Below are 13,680 nucleotides of genomic sequence, written 5' to 3' on the forward strand. Positions count from 1 at the left end.
GCATTCATTCCACTGCAGATTTTTATAGTTCACAATCAACATGCAAAGAAAAGTGACTTTTAAAAGAAATGTTAATTTGATCTAGTACAGTTGCTCTTAATGTTTTCTTTACTACCTTTGAATGTCCTTTGTTGCCATGGACCACCAAGACTTAACTCAAGATTTAAAATCTGAAGTGCATACAACTTTATTAAAAATGAAGCATGTGTGGTGAAGGACTTAAATCCCCCCCCTCTCAAACTAAGCTGACTAAATCTTGTACCCTACCTCTCCTGCTGTACCTTTTGGCCACCAAATATCTCTCTGATGTTATTTTCATTGCTGTGTGTAGTAAGTAGTGTTAATTGGTGTGAGAAATTGGGACTTTGCTTGCTAGGGGTGCATATGAGATGTGGAGTGAAATGAAAGGCACTGCCAGGTCTCTTCTCCCCACACCTTCCATTTTCTTTTCTTCCTTTTTCTTTTCTCTCTCTCCCCCGACCCACTCATGGGCTTTTCAGCCTTCCATCTGATAACATTTCTTCAAGCCTTTGCAGGCCCCCTATGAAAACGTCATTGCCCTCCAGGGATCCACGCGCCACAGGTTAAGAACAGCTGATGTAGTAGAACCCCCTGTAAGATTTATTATTTCATTTGTTTAGCAGTTATAGTAGTATGTGAAGTCAAAGGCTTTCATGGCTGGCATTTTATGTGTTGTTTTTTTTCAGGCTATGTGGCCATGTTCTGGAAGAGTTTATTCCTGGGGTTTCTCCAGTATCTGATGCTGGAGAAATGTCAGGAACAAACTCTTCCAGAACATGGCTACATAGGCTGAAAAGCCCGCAAAAAACTATAGTTATAGTAGTAGTTTGTGATATATATTTTGTTTAACAGGCTCTGTCAAGGAAACCATGGCTCTGAGCCTGCAGGACCTGAACAGAGTGGTTGGGGACAGAGGTTCTTGGAGGTGTCTCATTCATGGGGTCGCTATGAGTTGGTCAACTCAAAGGCAGATAACATGTGTCCGTGTGTATGTGTATACAGTATATACAAAATATTTCTGAAAACAGCAGTGTAAAACTACTGAACAATTTTTCTGTTTTTTTGCCAAATTACAGAATTTTGTTTTAATTCCTGCAAACCATATTATCTAATTCTTAAAATGTGAAATCTTAAAATCTACCCTAGTATTTAAATCCAACATTCAGTAAGAAGCAAACTATGCACTCTTTCTGATCCCTCTTCATGACTCTCAACTGGTCCCTTCTACACTGGGCCCTTTGATAATTACAGACACACACACTCTCTCCATTTGCCCTACCTGCTATGATGTTGGTTATGATGTGTCTAGGAAAATCATTGTTTCCTTTAAGTTTATTTATAAAACATCATAAACCATCTTGTCCCAAAGGCCTGCAAAGGCAATTTTTGCCGTGCATTGTTTATAATATTTCAACATTTTACACAGTTCATGCCCAAAATATACCACAATCAATCTAATCTTCAGCATATAAAGGTACCATTAATTTTATTGCTTCTCTTTCTTAAAACCACAGTCGGTCATAGAAGTTTTTGCTGTACTGTACTTTTAACATCTTACAGTAAGTTTTATCAGTATCACAGTGAAATCTAATGGGTTAGATGCAAAGGTTTTTCATTATCTTTTAAAACATCCTCTTCCATTGGTCCTGACAGACTTTTTTTTTAAAAAAAGCATTTTCTCAGTCCCTGTATATGGAGGGAGGATTTCTGAAACAAAACCAATTGCTGCAGATGGGAGTGGGAGGGTGCTGCTCATGATCTAGTTCAGGGCCTTCTAGAGAGGGAGAAAACAAGATTTTGAACTCCATAATCTCCAGTTTAATGTACTGTGTAGTTTAACCCCCTTCTTTCAGCCCGTGAGTTTCTGAAAATCAAAAAAATCTTAAAATTCCAAATGTCATTTCAGGAATCATACCAGAAAATACATGTTTCCTTCTCTCTTTCACACCTTGCCAAAAGTCTAGGTGCATGCCATCATCTCTTTAAATTCAAGTCCCAGCCTCTTTACTGCCTACTGTACCTAAACAAGTCATCTTGAGTTTTCTTGTCAAAGCACTGGCACTTCATCACAGCAGTGTCATGCCTCCCCGGCTCCAGGACCACCACTAACATGGGAAAGCCAAATTCATCACAAGGGTGTGCAGTGTTCAAAGTTGTCATGCTTGACCTGACTGATGACTTCTTGAGGGTAAGTGATATGAATTTACAGCTTGTATCACATTCTTTAAACCTACACACCAGGCAGGAAAAATGCAACTTTTTTCAGAGTGCTTTTCAAGCTACAAGGACATTCAAACACTAGTTCTTCTGAATGGAGAGACTGAGAATCTTCTATTATTCTGACTTTCAGCCATTCGTTTCGGGTTCTCAGGTGGTGAAGCAGATCTAATCTGCAGAGCAACTACCATAATAGTTAAACCATGGGCCAAAATCCCACTGTTAGTTTCAACTAGACTATACCCACTGAATCAGTAGGAGTTACAGTGCATCTATGCTGGCTGGGATCAAAAGTGGCATATAGCCATAAACATCTAAGAGGGAGAAATGAAAAATGGTTCAGCTAAACTTCATGTAAAAACTACAGAAGGACTGCTTCTCTCTTTCTTTAAATAATCTCTTTCTTTAAATAAACACAAAATCATGCGGTGAAATTAACAGCAACTTAATTTAGCCTAAGAAACAAAGTGAAGACAAGATAATTTAAACATCAATTTAATAATTAAATAACAATAATTTAAACAACCATTGACTTCCTGGCCTTTCAAAAAAAAAAAAAATTACAGGCCTGAAGAGACACAGCAAATCACTTGATGATGACAACAACAAACAGTAGCCCATGGGATGCAACAAGTACAGAGAAATCCAGTGTGTATTACACATGGCAAAATGGTGAAAATATTGTTTGGTCAGTTACCAGGATCAGAGTTAAGAGCATGGAACATATAGATTTCAAATCTCTGTGACATCCCTAAGACAAGCTGTACAGTGAAAGCATGGAGAAAAATGTAACGTGAATAAAAACCTATTTCTGTAATTTATCTCTTGCTTAACTGTGCTATGCAGGGTGTGTTTAGGTGCAATGCTTAAGCCACTCTTTAGTGTTAGAAGAACAAGCTACATTGAGACTTGAGCTGGTGTATTCTCTTTTTACACCTTTTTTGGCATGCCCACAAAACAGAGATTAGAAACTTCCAGGTCTGTTTTGGGCTAATTTCAGTTTCATCTGTTGTCCAAACCATAAACTATGATCAATTTTAAACAAGTTAGCTTTATGAAACACAGTTAGAAACAGGCTTGTTTCAATAAACCATCATTACAATTAATCTCAGATTGTCCAGGTTCAGAAGAGACACAAAGTGACGTCCAGCAAAAACAGATGCAGGAGCTTCTGAATTCTTCCTTGCAATTCCACTGGTAGAAAGAGTAGGAGGCATACATGAGTTTCAGGCATGTGAAATTTTAGACTCAAATTGACCTTCAGGTTAAGGGTTCAATATGGCTGTTTTTCATAATTTTACTGTCAATTTTAAATCAGAAATCTTTAATTATATCCAAATACAGCATTATGTCCAAACATACTGTAGCGCCTGAACAGATGGATGAAAAAAGCCTGCTTCTGGGCTTCTTTGGAGCACAGTGTTTAGACACCACATGTCCCAATGACGCCTAGAAGCTGGCTTGAAGCCACCCAGGTGACCACATGTGGGCAGCTTCAAGATGCTCTGGCGGTGCATTGTTTATACGCCACACGCCACCAGAGTGGCTAAAAGCTGGCTTCAAGCCCCAGTAAGGAGGGGGGGAATGGCTTTTTGCTGGTTGAAAAAGGTGTGGACCTTTGCTGTTCTTTTTTGGCCAGCTTCAAGGCACATTGGGGCCACGGTGTGTGGTTGCTATGGCCCCAATCCATCTTTGGAAGGGGCAGCTTCAAACCACACTTTCCTGCCCATCTGTTTTCCTCCTTAAAGAACTTAAAATATCTACAATAATAATAATAATTTATATTTTCTTGCAGTGACAGAAAAAGCAATTCAAATAAATTCTCCTTACAAACTCTTATCACACCCAGCTATTTCGCCTTTTTAAAAAAGTTCTAAATTATTTGATTCAGTGTTTTAAATGATTAACCTATATACTGGACTTCTCACTTTTTGTCTCACATAATCAGTGGATGCTCTCAGAATTTGCATCCTGTGTTTATTCCTGAGTAAGCCACTCCTTTTTAGTTCTAACTAGATATGCCTAAACTCAATTTTTATACAGTATTGTGCTTTCCATTTCATATATTAAACTTAGAAAGGTTATTTTGGGAATACTTTGATGATTAGCTTTTTCTGTGGAAGGATTTACTTTTGGGTAAAATGCAGAGGATTAAAAAAACTCCACTTACCTAGGATTCTTTAAACCAACCCTTTGAATTTTTTACTTAACAACAAACTCTTTGAACAATTGGTTCTTCTGGGGTTGAACAAGCCTTTGGTTTAGAAGAACATCTGAAATACTCCCTTCCCCCAAATTTCAATAATATCTCTGTGAATTATTTTTAGACATTGTGGTGGGGAGTTCATTTGGGAATAATGTCATGCCACTTTAAAATTAATCCATTGGATATTTTCCTTAAGAATTCCATCCCATACATTTTAATGTAGTCTTAGGTCTAGAGCGTTCAGATTTTTAAAATGTAACTGAAAGTATATATTTTAGTTACTTTTGAAAACTGGAAAATTAAAAGAGTTACCTTTTAAAAACTATGCAACCATTTACTCTTTTTGGCCTTGCAAAGATAATAATAACTAATTACTCTTTACGGTTAACCTTAAAAGCTCTTCAAATCGAGGAAATATAAAAATAAAATAAAAAAATCCATAAAACAGTAATACATTTATTGGGCCAACTAAAATGCAAGTCACACTATCTCAGTCTCAGAGGGAAGCAATGGTAAACCTACTCTGAATAAATCATGTCAAGAAAAACCCTCAGGTAACCTTAGGGTTACCATATAACAACAAAATGCACAGAACATATCATGTAAGTTTTTAAAATTGCCCTGCTTTCTTCATCAGACACAGATGTTAAAAATCATACAGGAGATGATACTACTGTTGTCAGTTAAGATGGTCTACTCTAAAGGAATATCAATTAAGGCAGAGGCCACTACCCTTCTTGCCATGTGGGGACCAGGGTCCGAGGGCAGTAAGTAAAATACAGGCAATTGAATATCAAATCCATCAGCAGCATCAGTGTAACTCAAGATCAAACAGGATCTGGTGCGTTTAAGGTATTTAGGATATTTAGGCCTCTCCCTTCACTGTTACTATTGTTGTTGTTGTTATGTGCCCTCCGTCACTCTACTGAAGACTTGTATTGATATACTACAGCTGGCCCTCTCTGTATGCACGGATTCAACAATCTACAGCTTGAAAATATTTAAATATCTATCTATCTAGATATAGATATTTCCAAAAAAGTAAACTTTGAGTTTGCCATTTTGATAATGGGACTTGACCATCCATGAATTTTGGTATTCACACAGGATCTTGGAACCAAACCCCTGAGGAGACCAAAGGCCCACTGTAGTTTTAATTAGGTTTTATTGCACAATGTGCAAAATGCAGATGCCAGGTAAGCCTCTCTGGAAAGAGCAAAAGTAATTTCACAACTGGGGTGCTACCAATGGAAAGTCTCTCTTTATACTTGCTGTGATTGCTCAGTCTTCAAGACTGGACATAAAGTATATTATAATGGATATAAGGCAACAGTTCACTCCATTCATCTGAGGAAGTAGACCAAGTATGAAAGCTTATGTTACAACATTTTTCACAGTTAGTCTCAAAAATGCTACAAGATCCCTCTGTAGACTGGTATTCCAAACTAACACAGCTATGTCTCTGCAATACATATAACTTTTGATGTTTATTTGGTTACTGCTTTGCTCCTTAAAACTGATTTGGCATTGGTGTAAAGTGCTTTCTAAACAAAATTTTTAATAAAGTACAAAGGTTATTTCAGAGACACACTCCCCTACCTCCCAGTAATTCCTATACAGTTGTTGAACAAAACTAGAATTCATACATAATTCAAAGCAACAGGTAGACAATACATCGTAATCCAGTAAATTCTAGTAAGTACGTTAGAGAAAGAAGAATGCTATGAGTTACAGAGTGTAATTATATTCAGAAGCAAGTCCCTTTCAGCTCAGTCATGCTTATTTTTAGTTAGAAAGGGAATATAAGAATATTAACTATACCAAAATAAATATGTTATAATACATTCTAGCATCAATCCAGAAATACTTAAAACCCTAAGAATGGAAACACTTATTTTCAAGTTCCCTACACTAGCTGCATTACAATGACTGACATTCTAAGTTTCATTAACTAGATTTTCCTGTATGTTTAGAACCAAGATGTTAATTAAACAAGCCACTTGTATACATATCTTACCTGGGAGGAAATGAAATGTCCAGTTCATATAATTTGTCTTTAAAGACTGACAGCTCTTTGTCAAATTCCAAAAGCTGAAAGAGAGGAAAACACACATGCACATGCCAGCATTAAAATAAATACAGCTTGTGTTTTTATCCAAAAACAGTAATTGTTGAGCACATTGTAAGTTACAATAAATATGCTACAGTACTTCTCAAGACTTTGTTAATGTTATGCTTAATGATGCCATTATTATTTTGTTATACACTGAGTAATTTTTTTTACAGAAACATAGTACGCAAATCTAAAATCAAAACAAATTAAGAAGAAATATGAAGCTTGACCTAAAATACCATTAAAATATTCATTAAAAAGTGATGGACATTAAAAAAACAGAGCTGTGAGTGTTGTAGGTACGGCCTGAAATGTGCTCCTTCTCACTGCTATCATGTTGGACTTTTCTTCTTAAAGACGTGTTCATTTTTTAACAAAAGGCACTGGTTATTTTTTTCTGAGGGAAAACTGATCAAGTGTTAAATTAATTTATCTGTATTAAGTTAAAATGCTAATTTATCTACAAAACATACTCTGGTCAAAATACTAGCCTCTACTTTATTTACACTGGCAAGAACGTACAATAAAACACTTATAAGCCAGAAACTGAACAGCCATTTTAAATTTACAAACAAAAAATAGACTTCTTCATTTCATTAAAAACAATGAAGAGTCTTGTGGCACTTAAATACTAACAAGTTTATTGGGTTTAAGCTCTCCTGGCCTCCTGCCCAACTTCACCAGATGCACGCATAGACTTTAAAAAAATATTTTTGCTGCAACAGAGTAACATGGCTGCAGCCCTTCAAAAAGAAAAAAAAAACCTGATCACAAAAGCAAGCGATACCCCTTTTCAGTTATTTAAGGCTGCCCGCATTAAAGAACATCTTTCTCCTTTTCCTACTGTACCCAGGTTGCAATATAGATAGGACACTGGGGGGAGGGGGATATGAAGTAGCTCTGAATGCATGAAAAAACCCCTATAGACTGCCATAAAGAAAATAAAGTGTATAGCCTAACCTTGTGCTCCTGAGCACCTTCTCATAAAAGTTAATGCTGGTAGCTTATATTGCAAGCCCTAAACCACCCTGCTGGATGTCAAATGCTTTATTCCAGAACCACCATAGGTGCTGAGTCTGACGTGAAAATGAACCCGTAGTGCAATTGGTCCGTCATCAGAAATGCCACTTTCGGTTTTGACAGCCATGCCATCAAAAAAGGCAGTCCTCCTAATGCCTGTGTGTTTACTTCCCTGTTCATTAATCATGTTCCAACTCACAGCTGTGCTGATACCATTGTATGAATGGCAGAGGTTCCGAAAGAAATTAGATTGTGTTCTTCTTTCGTCTCCGCTCTGTCATAAATCATTCCTGAAATGTGCAATTAGCAGCGGCTTGTATACATTAATTATCTATGTGAAAAACAGATACCTGAACCACCTGCACAACTGATTAGCTCCCTCCCTCTGGCCCACCCATTTCCATCCGCCCATCTCTGTTTGCAGGACTACCCGCCACCCAAGCCCATTTCTGTCCATGTATGAAGATGCCTCTGCAAGTGTTTTAACAGCCCCCTTTTTTTGTGCATAACTTTTGCCAGATGAAATAGAACTGTGGTTTTCCAAAGAAAAAAATTCTGAAGCAAGGCATCTACCCAAACAAAAACAATAAGACAGTCATTCACCAGGCAGAGACTTGAGGTCCTAGCACTGGGTCACTGAAGAAGCTGTGGCTGAATGCAACTCTTATTGGCAGAGTTTGAGAAAGTTTCTTTTTGGACTACAGCTCCCAGAATCCTCCAGCCAGTATGGTCAGCAGACATTCTGGATGCTAGATTCTGTGAACTGATGTCCAACAAAAGGCACTCTTTCAAGTTCTACTTGTTTGTCACAGACCATAAATTTCAGAATCAAGGCTGGATTTCTTCATTCCCCCTAAATTGGGTCTCACTCTAAGCTTGAAAGACTCTTTGCTGGCACTATAATAATCTTTATGCCTTTTCCTCCCATAAATGTTAGGCTTGGGCAACAATTGCACTGCAGAATTAATTAATATTATTAAAAAATAATATCTGAACAGCAAGATAAAAAGACATTTGGAGAAATGAGGATTGCTTGGAAAATATAAGAATGCAAAAGACAGATTAAACAAACAATGCTTCACAGAACACAATGGTAAAAAAATACTCATTGAAAATTCCAAAGGCTGGGTGAAGTTAAATAGATGCATTGTCTTCATGGATGAATTCAAAATATCTACAATGTGTGCACACAGTTTCTGGATATGTGCCTTGGTCATGAAGATATTCAGGATCTGACAGAAGGGCCAAAGTTTATTGGGTTAAAATCACTAAGACACTTAGCTTGCACCTATTTCCCCAGTAACAGCCACAGACATTTCTGACATGTTTATGTACTGTGGGTGGTTGCTTGTTTAGTTATGTGTTGTGTACTTCAGATAAACTATTGATATTGTTGTGACACAGATGACAGATAACAGGAACACAATTGTGCTGGCAGCTGCCGGAACCTCCCAAGTTTTCAAGGAGCACTCTCATCTTTATAGCCACTGTTGCAAAAAAGATCACTTACAAAACCTAAATGCCAGCTGCTGGAAGGGCACCATATACAAGGTTACACTAATTACTCTCACTATTTTTAGTAGTTCAAGCACTTGCTCAGGTGGGAATCTATCTTTAACAAAGAAGAAGAGAAGGGGGGAAACTCTTCAGAGAACACGCTACAGGGGTAACTTGAATGGGTGGCCTGAAACAGCTTGTTATAATGAGTCCACTCTGCTTCAGAGTTATAACCTTCTTTTCTGGGGCAGCTTCGCTTCATGCAATTCTGGAGTGGTGTTCTTGATTTAGTATGGAGGAGCAATAGCCAATGGGGAATCCACTCTTATGCTAATTAACAAATCAAAAATTAATCAACCATTGGGTCTGGTTGACATAAGAGAGTTCTTAAGAAAGGACAATATGAAACTGCTGATGAAACTAAGGGCCTAAACCGACAGGCCAAAATAAAGCCACTTCGGGTCACTTTGGAGGTACAGGGCTCCCCCGGGTTACGAATTTAATTCGTTCCGCGGCGCCATTCGTAACCCGAAAAGCATTCGCAAGCCGAAGCCCCATAGGCGCTAATAGCGAAAGCCGCGATTTGGTGTGAAAAAGCGCCGAAAAGCACCAAATTTTTTTCCGTAACCCGAAATAACCTTCGTAACCCGGAACAGTTTTTTTTAATGGATTTTTTTCGTAACCCGGAAATTTCGTAACGCGGCGCATTCATATCCCGGGGTACCAGTGTATGCTGTTTAAATGATACACACATCTTAAGAGGCAAGAAGCTGTGCCAAAACTGTGTTCCAGTCCTTAGGACTGGAGCGTAGCTTTAGCGCCGCTTCTGGTCTCTTAGGACACATGCAGCATTTAAACAGCATACCTCCAAAGTGATCTGAAGCAGATTTATTTTGGCCTGACTGTTCGGGCCCTAAGCAGCCTATAAATTGTCATTAAAATCAGCCTCCTTATCTGAGAATGGCAGCCAATTCAACATAGATTTCACAATGTAACATAACATAACGTAACATACACCAAAACAAACAGATCCAAGAAGAACCATGGAAGTACAGGCCCACTTGCCTAATGCTTATTTAGATTGATGGAAAGCATACATAAAGAAAAAATTGTTAAAGACATTATACACTTGGACATCAAAAGTATTTCTGACAGAGTCCATAGCACAGGTTCATAAGCAGAATCATGGCATAAGAATAGCAATAGCAAGTACATTTCTATACCGCTTATCAGTGCACGTAAGCACTCCCTAAGCGGTTTACAAGTGTAAGCTAAATGCCCCTAACAAGCTGGGTACTCATTTTAGTGACCTTGGGAGGATGCAAAGCTAAGTCGAGTTTGAGCCCCCTTGGCTGGGATTGAACTTGCAACCTTATGGTTTTTTTTATAACTCAATTATTATAATTGTCATATATCAATTTCAATACCTTGTCTTATTTATATAAGCCTTCATAAGAAGCTAAAAAAGGGGAAAAACATATATTCATTGACTCACTGTCAAATAGTGCCCATATTTATACAATCAAACAATGCTAAACATTCGCTAAATAACCTATCACATCTTCCCAATCTTTTCCCCATTTTGACATATCTTTTTTATTTAATAAAGCTGTTAGTCTACCTTGTTTTTTCATTTCAAACAATTTGTTCCTCCAATCTTCTATACGGGGAGTCAGTGAAAGTTTCCAGTTTTTGGCCACAATCATCTGGCTGCGGATATCAACCTTATGGTTTGTGAGTGAGTGGCTGCAGTACAGACATTTAACTACTCTATAGGGCTCTATAAGAATTAATCTCTTATAGAATTCAGTTCCCCAGAGTTGGCAACTGACTTATGATTTGAAAAAAGACTGGGGATGAAAAACTTTTGGCTGTCCATATGTTTTCGCTACCAGGAGTTCAACCAGCATAGACAATGGTAGGGGACTGTAGTGACAGTTAGCCCTCTGTATACATGTATTCTGCATCCACGGATTCAGACATCCACAGCTTGAAAATATTTTTAAAAATAAAAATAAACCCCAAAACCAAACCTTGATTTTGCCATTTGATATAAGAGACATCATTTTACTACACCATTGCATACAATTGGGCCTCAGTATCCAAAGATTTGGTATTTATAGGAATCTTGGAGACAAATCCAAGTGGATACCAATGGCCCATTGTGTAATCGTAGAATGATAAAATGGAAGGAACTGCATGGGCCCCTAGTCCAATATCCAATTAGATGGTACTCAGAACATGGAACAAAAGTTCCCAGCCTGATTTAGACCAGTTCATGGACTATAGGTCTATGGATGGCTATCAGCCAAGATAGTTTTAAGTTACCTCCAACAACTGTTAACAATCTTTCCCAAAGTGCTGCCTTCCAGATATATTGCAGTGAAGATCCCATCTGATACACGTGAAGGACAAAAGGTTGGAGGAAGGTTGTCTTTGAATAACAAAATATTGCTTGGGGAAAAAAAACATTTCATGTAGCCACTGCTGGAAGCAGGATTCTGGATTAGATGGGCCTTAGGCCTGTGATGGTGAACCTATGACACACGTACCCTCTCTGGCACACAAAGTCATTTTTGAGGGCATGTGGAAAGGGAGGGCAGGGGAAGAGTAGGAACAGGCACACACCTGTTCCTACTCTTCCCCCACCCTCCCTGGCCTTTAGCTGTCTCTCCGGAGACAGCTAAAGGCCTGGGAGTGTGGGGAAGAGGAGGGACAGGTGTGTGCCTGTTCCTCTTCTTCTTGCACCCTCCAGGGCCTTCAGCTGTCTCCAGGTAAGTCTCACCTCCAGAAGGCAGAAGTCCTTCCCCTGGAAACCCTGCCTCCTGGCATTGGGTAACACCCGCTGCAGGAACGCCTTTGAGTTTGGGCACTCAGTCTCTAAAGGATTTGCCATTACTGCCTTAGGCTGATCCAGCAGAACTCCTATTATACTGAGATCTGGGCCTTGAAGAAAGATAATCAATTTAACAAGTGACAGCACCTGGTATTAATGTATAGATACTGTCAAACTTTATAAAAACCTAGCCCCGTGTTTCCTTGCAACAGGAAAAGAGGTGCTTTATCTTGCCACAAACAGCTATTTTGAGCACAACAATATGAATTGCTGTATTACAGATCATTGAGCAATGGAGCATGTAATATTTCCATTTCAGAAATAGTGAAGGGCTTTCAAATGAAAATCAATATATTGTTCTATTTGATTTACTCATTATAAAACTATTCTTGAAAAACTTTTAAAATGTAATAATCACAATATGGGACTTGGGTAGATTGAGGAGGTACAGCTGAAACTTAGTGATATGGATTTATTTATAAGCTGCTTGTGAAACATAAGGCCATCAACATGGTGCATTGGATGAACAGAATAGCAAACAGTAAACAATATAGAACAAACACCTCAGAAATAATCAGACAACTATCAGCCCAGCTATCAGTTCTAAAAACCAAGAAAATGCTAAGTAGAACATAAATGTATTTACTGTTTGGTGCAGCAATGAAAACACTAATCAAACCTACCAAGATAAGAAGTGTCATAATTACAATAACTTGATACTGGTTTTCTAAAAACTACATGTACTTATCAAGTTAATGCAAAGAAAAAGTGGACCAGTTAATTCTTTACATAATAGATTTTCAGAATCACTGGTCTAGACTGTATCGTGTCTTCTGGCACAAAGCAGATAGATTGGCCATTTTCTCCTCCATCACTGGACACTTTCAACAGGTTATGGCTGTTTCGGGAATGGAAAGCAGGTTGCTTAGAAGTCTTTGCATTATTTTAAATCAAGGACAAGCTATGGGTCTACTAGAGTATTTGCCTCGAATATAAATGTACAAGATGATTACATTTGCATTTAAAATGAACAATTTGACATTTCAAATGGCTGAAGAATGAACTTGGTCTGAACAATTAAATAAGATGTGTAAATATTGCTTGCTTAGGCTCAAAGCAAAATAGATATTCCGGGGAGGGGGGGAAGAAAAAAGAAGAATCATTGTCCATAGGGACACTAGTATAAGCTGCCTTGGCTAAAATCACAGAAGTATGAACCCTTTATAACAGGGCAACTTAATTCAGTCATTGGAGTAGAACAACAGCAATTACTCATCAAGACCTACAGACCAAAGTCAGAGCATTGTTAGATCAGGAGGTGATATTAGCAGCATTTATCAAATCTATCTGCAGCGACCACCAGAGAATTCACAGCTGTGGAAGGAAAATGAAGTTTCAGGATGGGGGGGGGGGGGGGGGGAGAACCTTAACAATGACAAGAGAGGATCTTCAAAAAGTAGCCTCAGAGAATTAAAATAATGGAACACAGGCCAAAGAGTTCCTTGTTTGTCACTCCTGTATTACTTACAGGTATTAGAAGAAAAAAACGCATTTCTGTGGATTGGGAAGAAAACAACAACAGGGCAAATATCCAGCAGCCATTATTTCACTATTGCTGTAAATTAACTGATAAAATTAAAACCCTTAAATAAAAGATCTAACAAGGTATGCACCTCTCCTTTTCTGTTACCCAGAGTAGCAGGAAAAAGACATTCTTGTTGTGATATAAATGATGAATGTGGGGACTGTTCAGACATTATTTCCTCCCCA

General features: G+C 38.2%; 1 protein-coding gene across 5 annotated transcripts in view; it reads right to left on the bottom strand.

Annotated features, from left to right (window-relative positions):
- Nucleotides 1-13,680, bottom strand: part of INPP5A (inositol polyphosphate-5-phosphatase A) — a 318,955-nt gene that overhangs the window by 28,942 nt on the left and 276,333 nt on the right. For all 5 annotated transcript variants that reach the window (XM_042456965.1, XM_042456963.1, XM_042456966.1 and 2 more), the window contains exon 12: nt 6,462-6,535. In XM_042456965.1, coding sequence (XP_042312899.1) covers nt 6,462-6,535 — 74 coding nt within the window. The remainder of the gene's footprint in view (nt 1-6,461; nt 6,536-13,680) is intronic.

Source organism: Sceloporus undulatus, chromosome 3 (genome assembly GCF_019175285.1).
Source record: "Sceloporus undulatus isolate JIND9_A2432 ecotype Alabama chromosome 3, SceUnd_v1.1, whole genome shotgun sequence".
Classification (NCBI taxonomy): Eukaryota; Metazoa; Chordata; class Lepidosauria; order Squamata; family Phrynosomatidae; genus Sceloporus; species Sceloporus undulatus.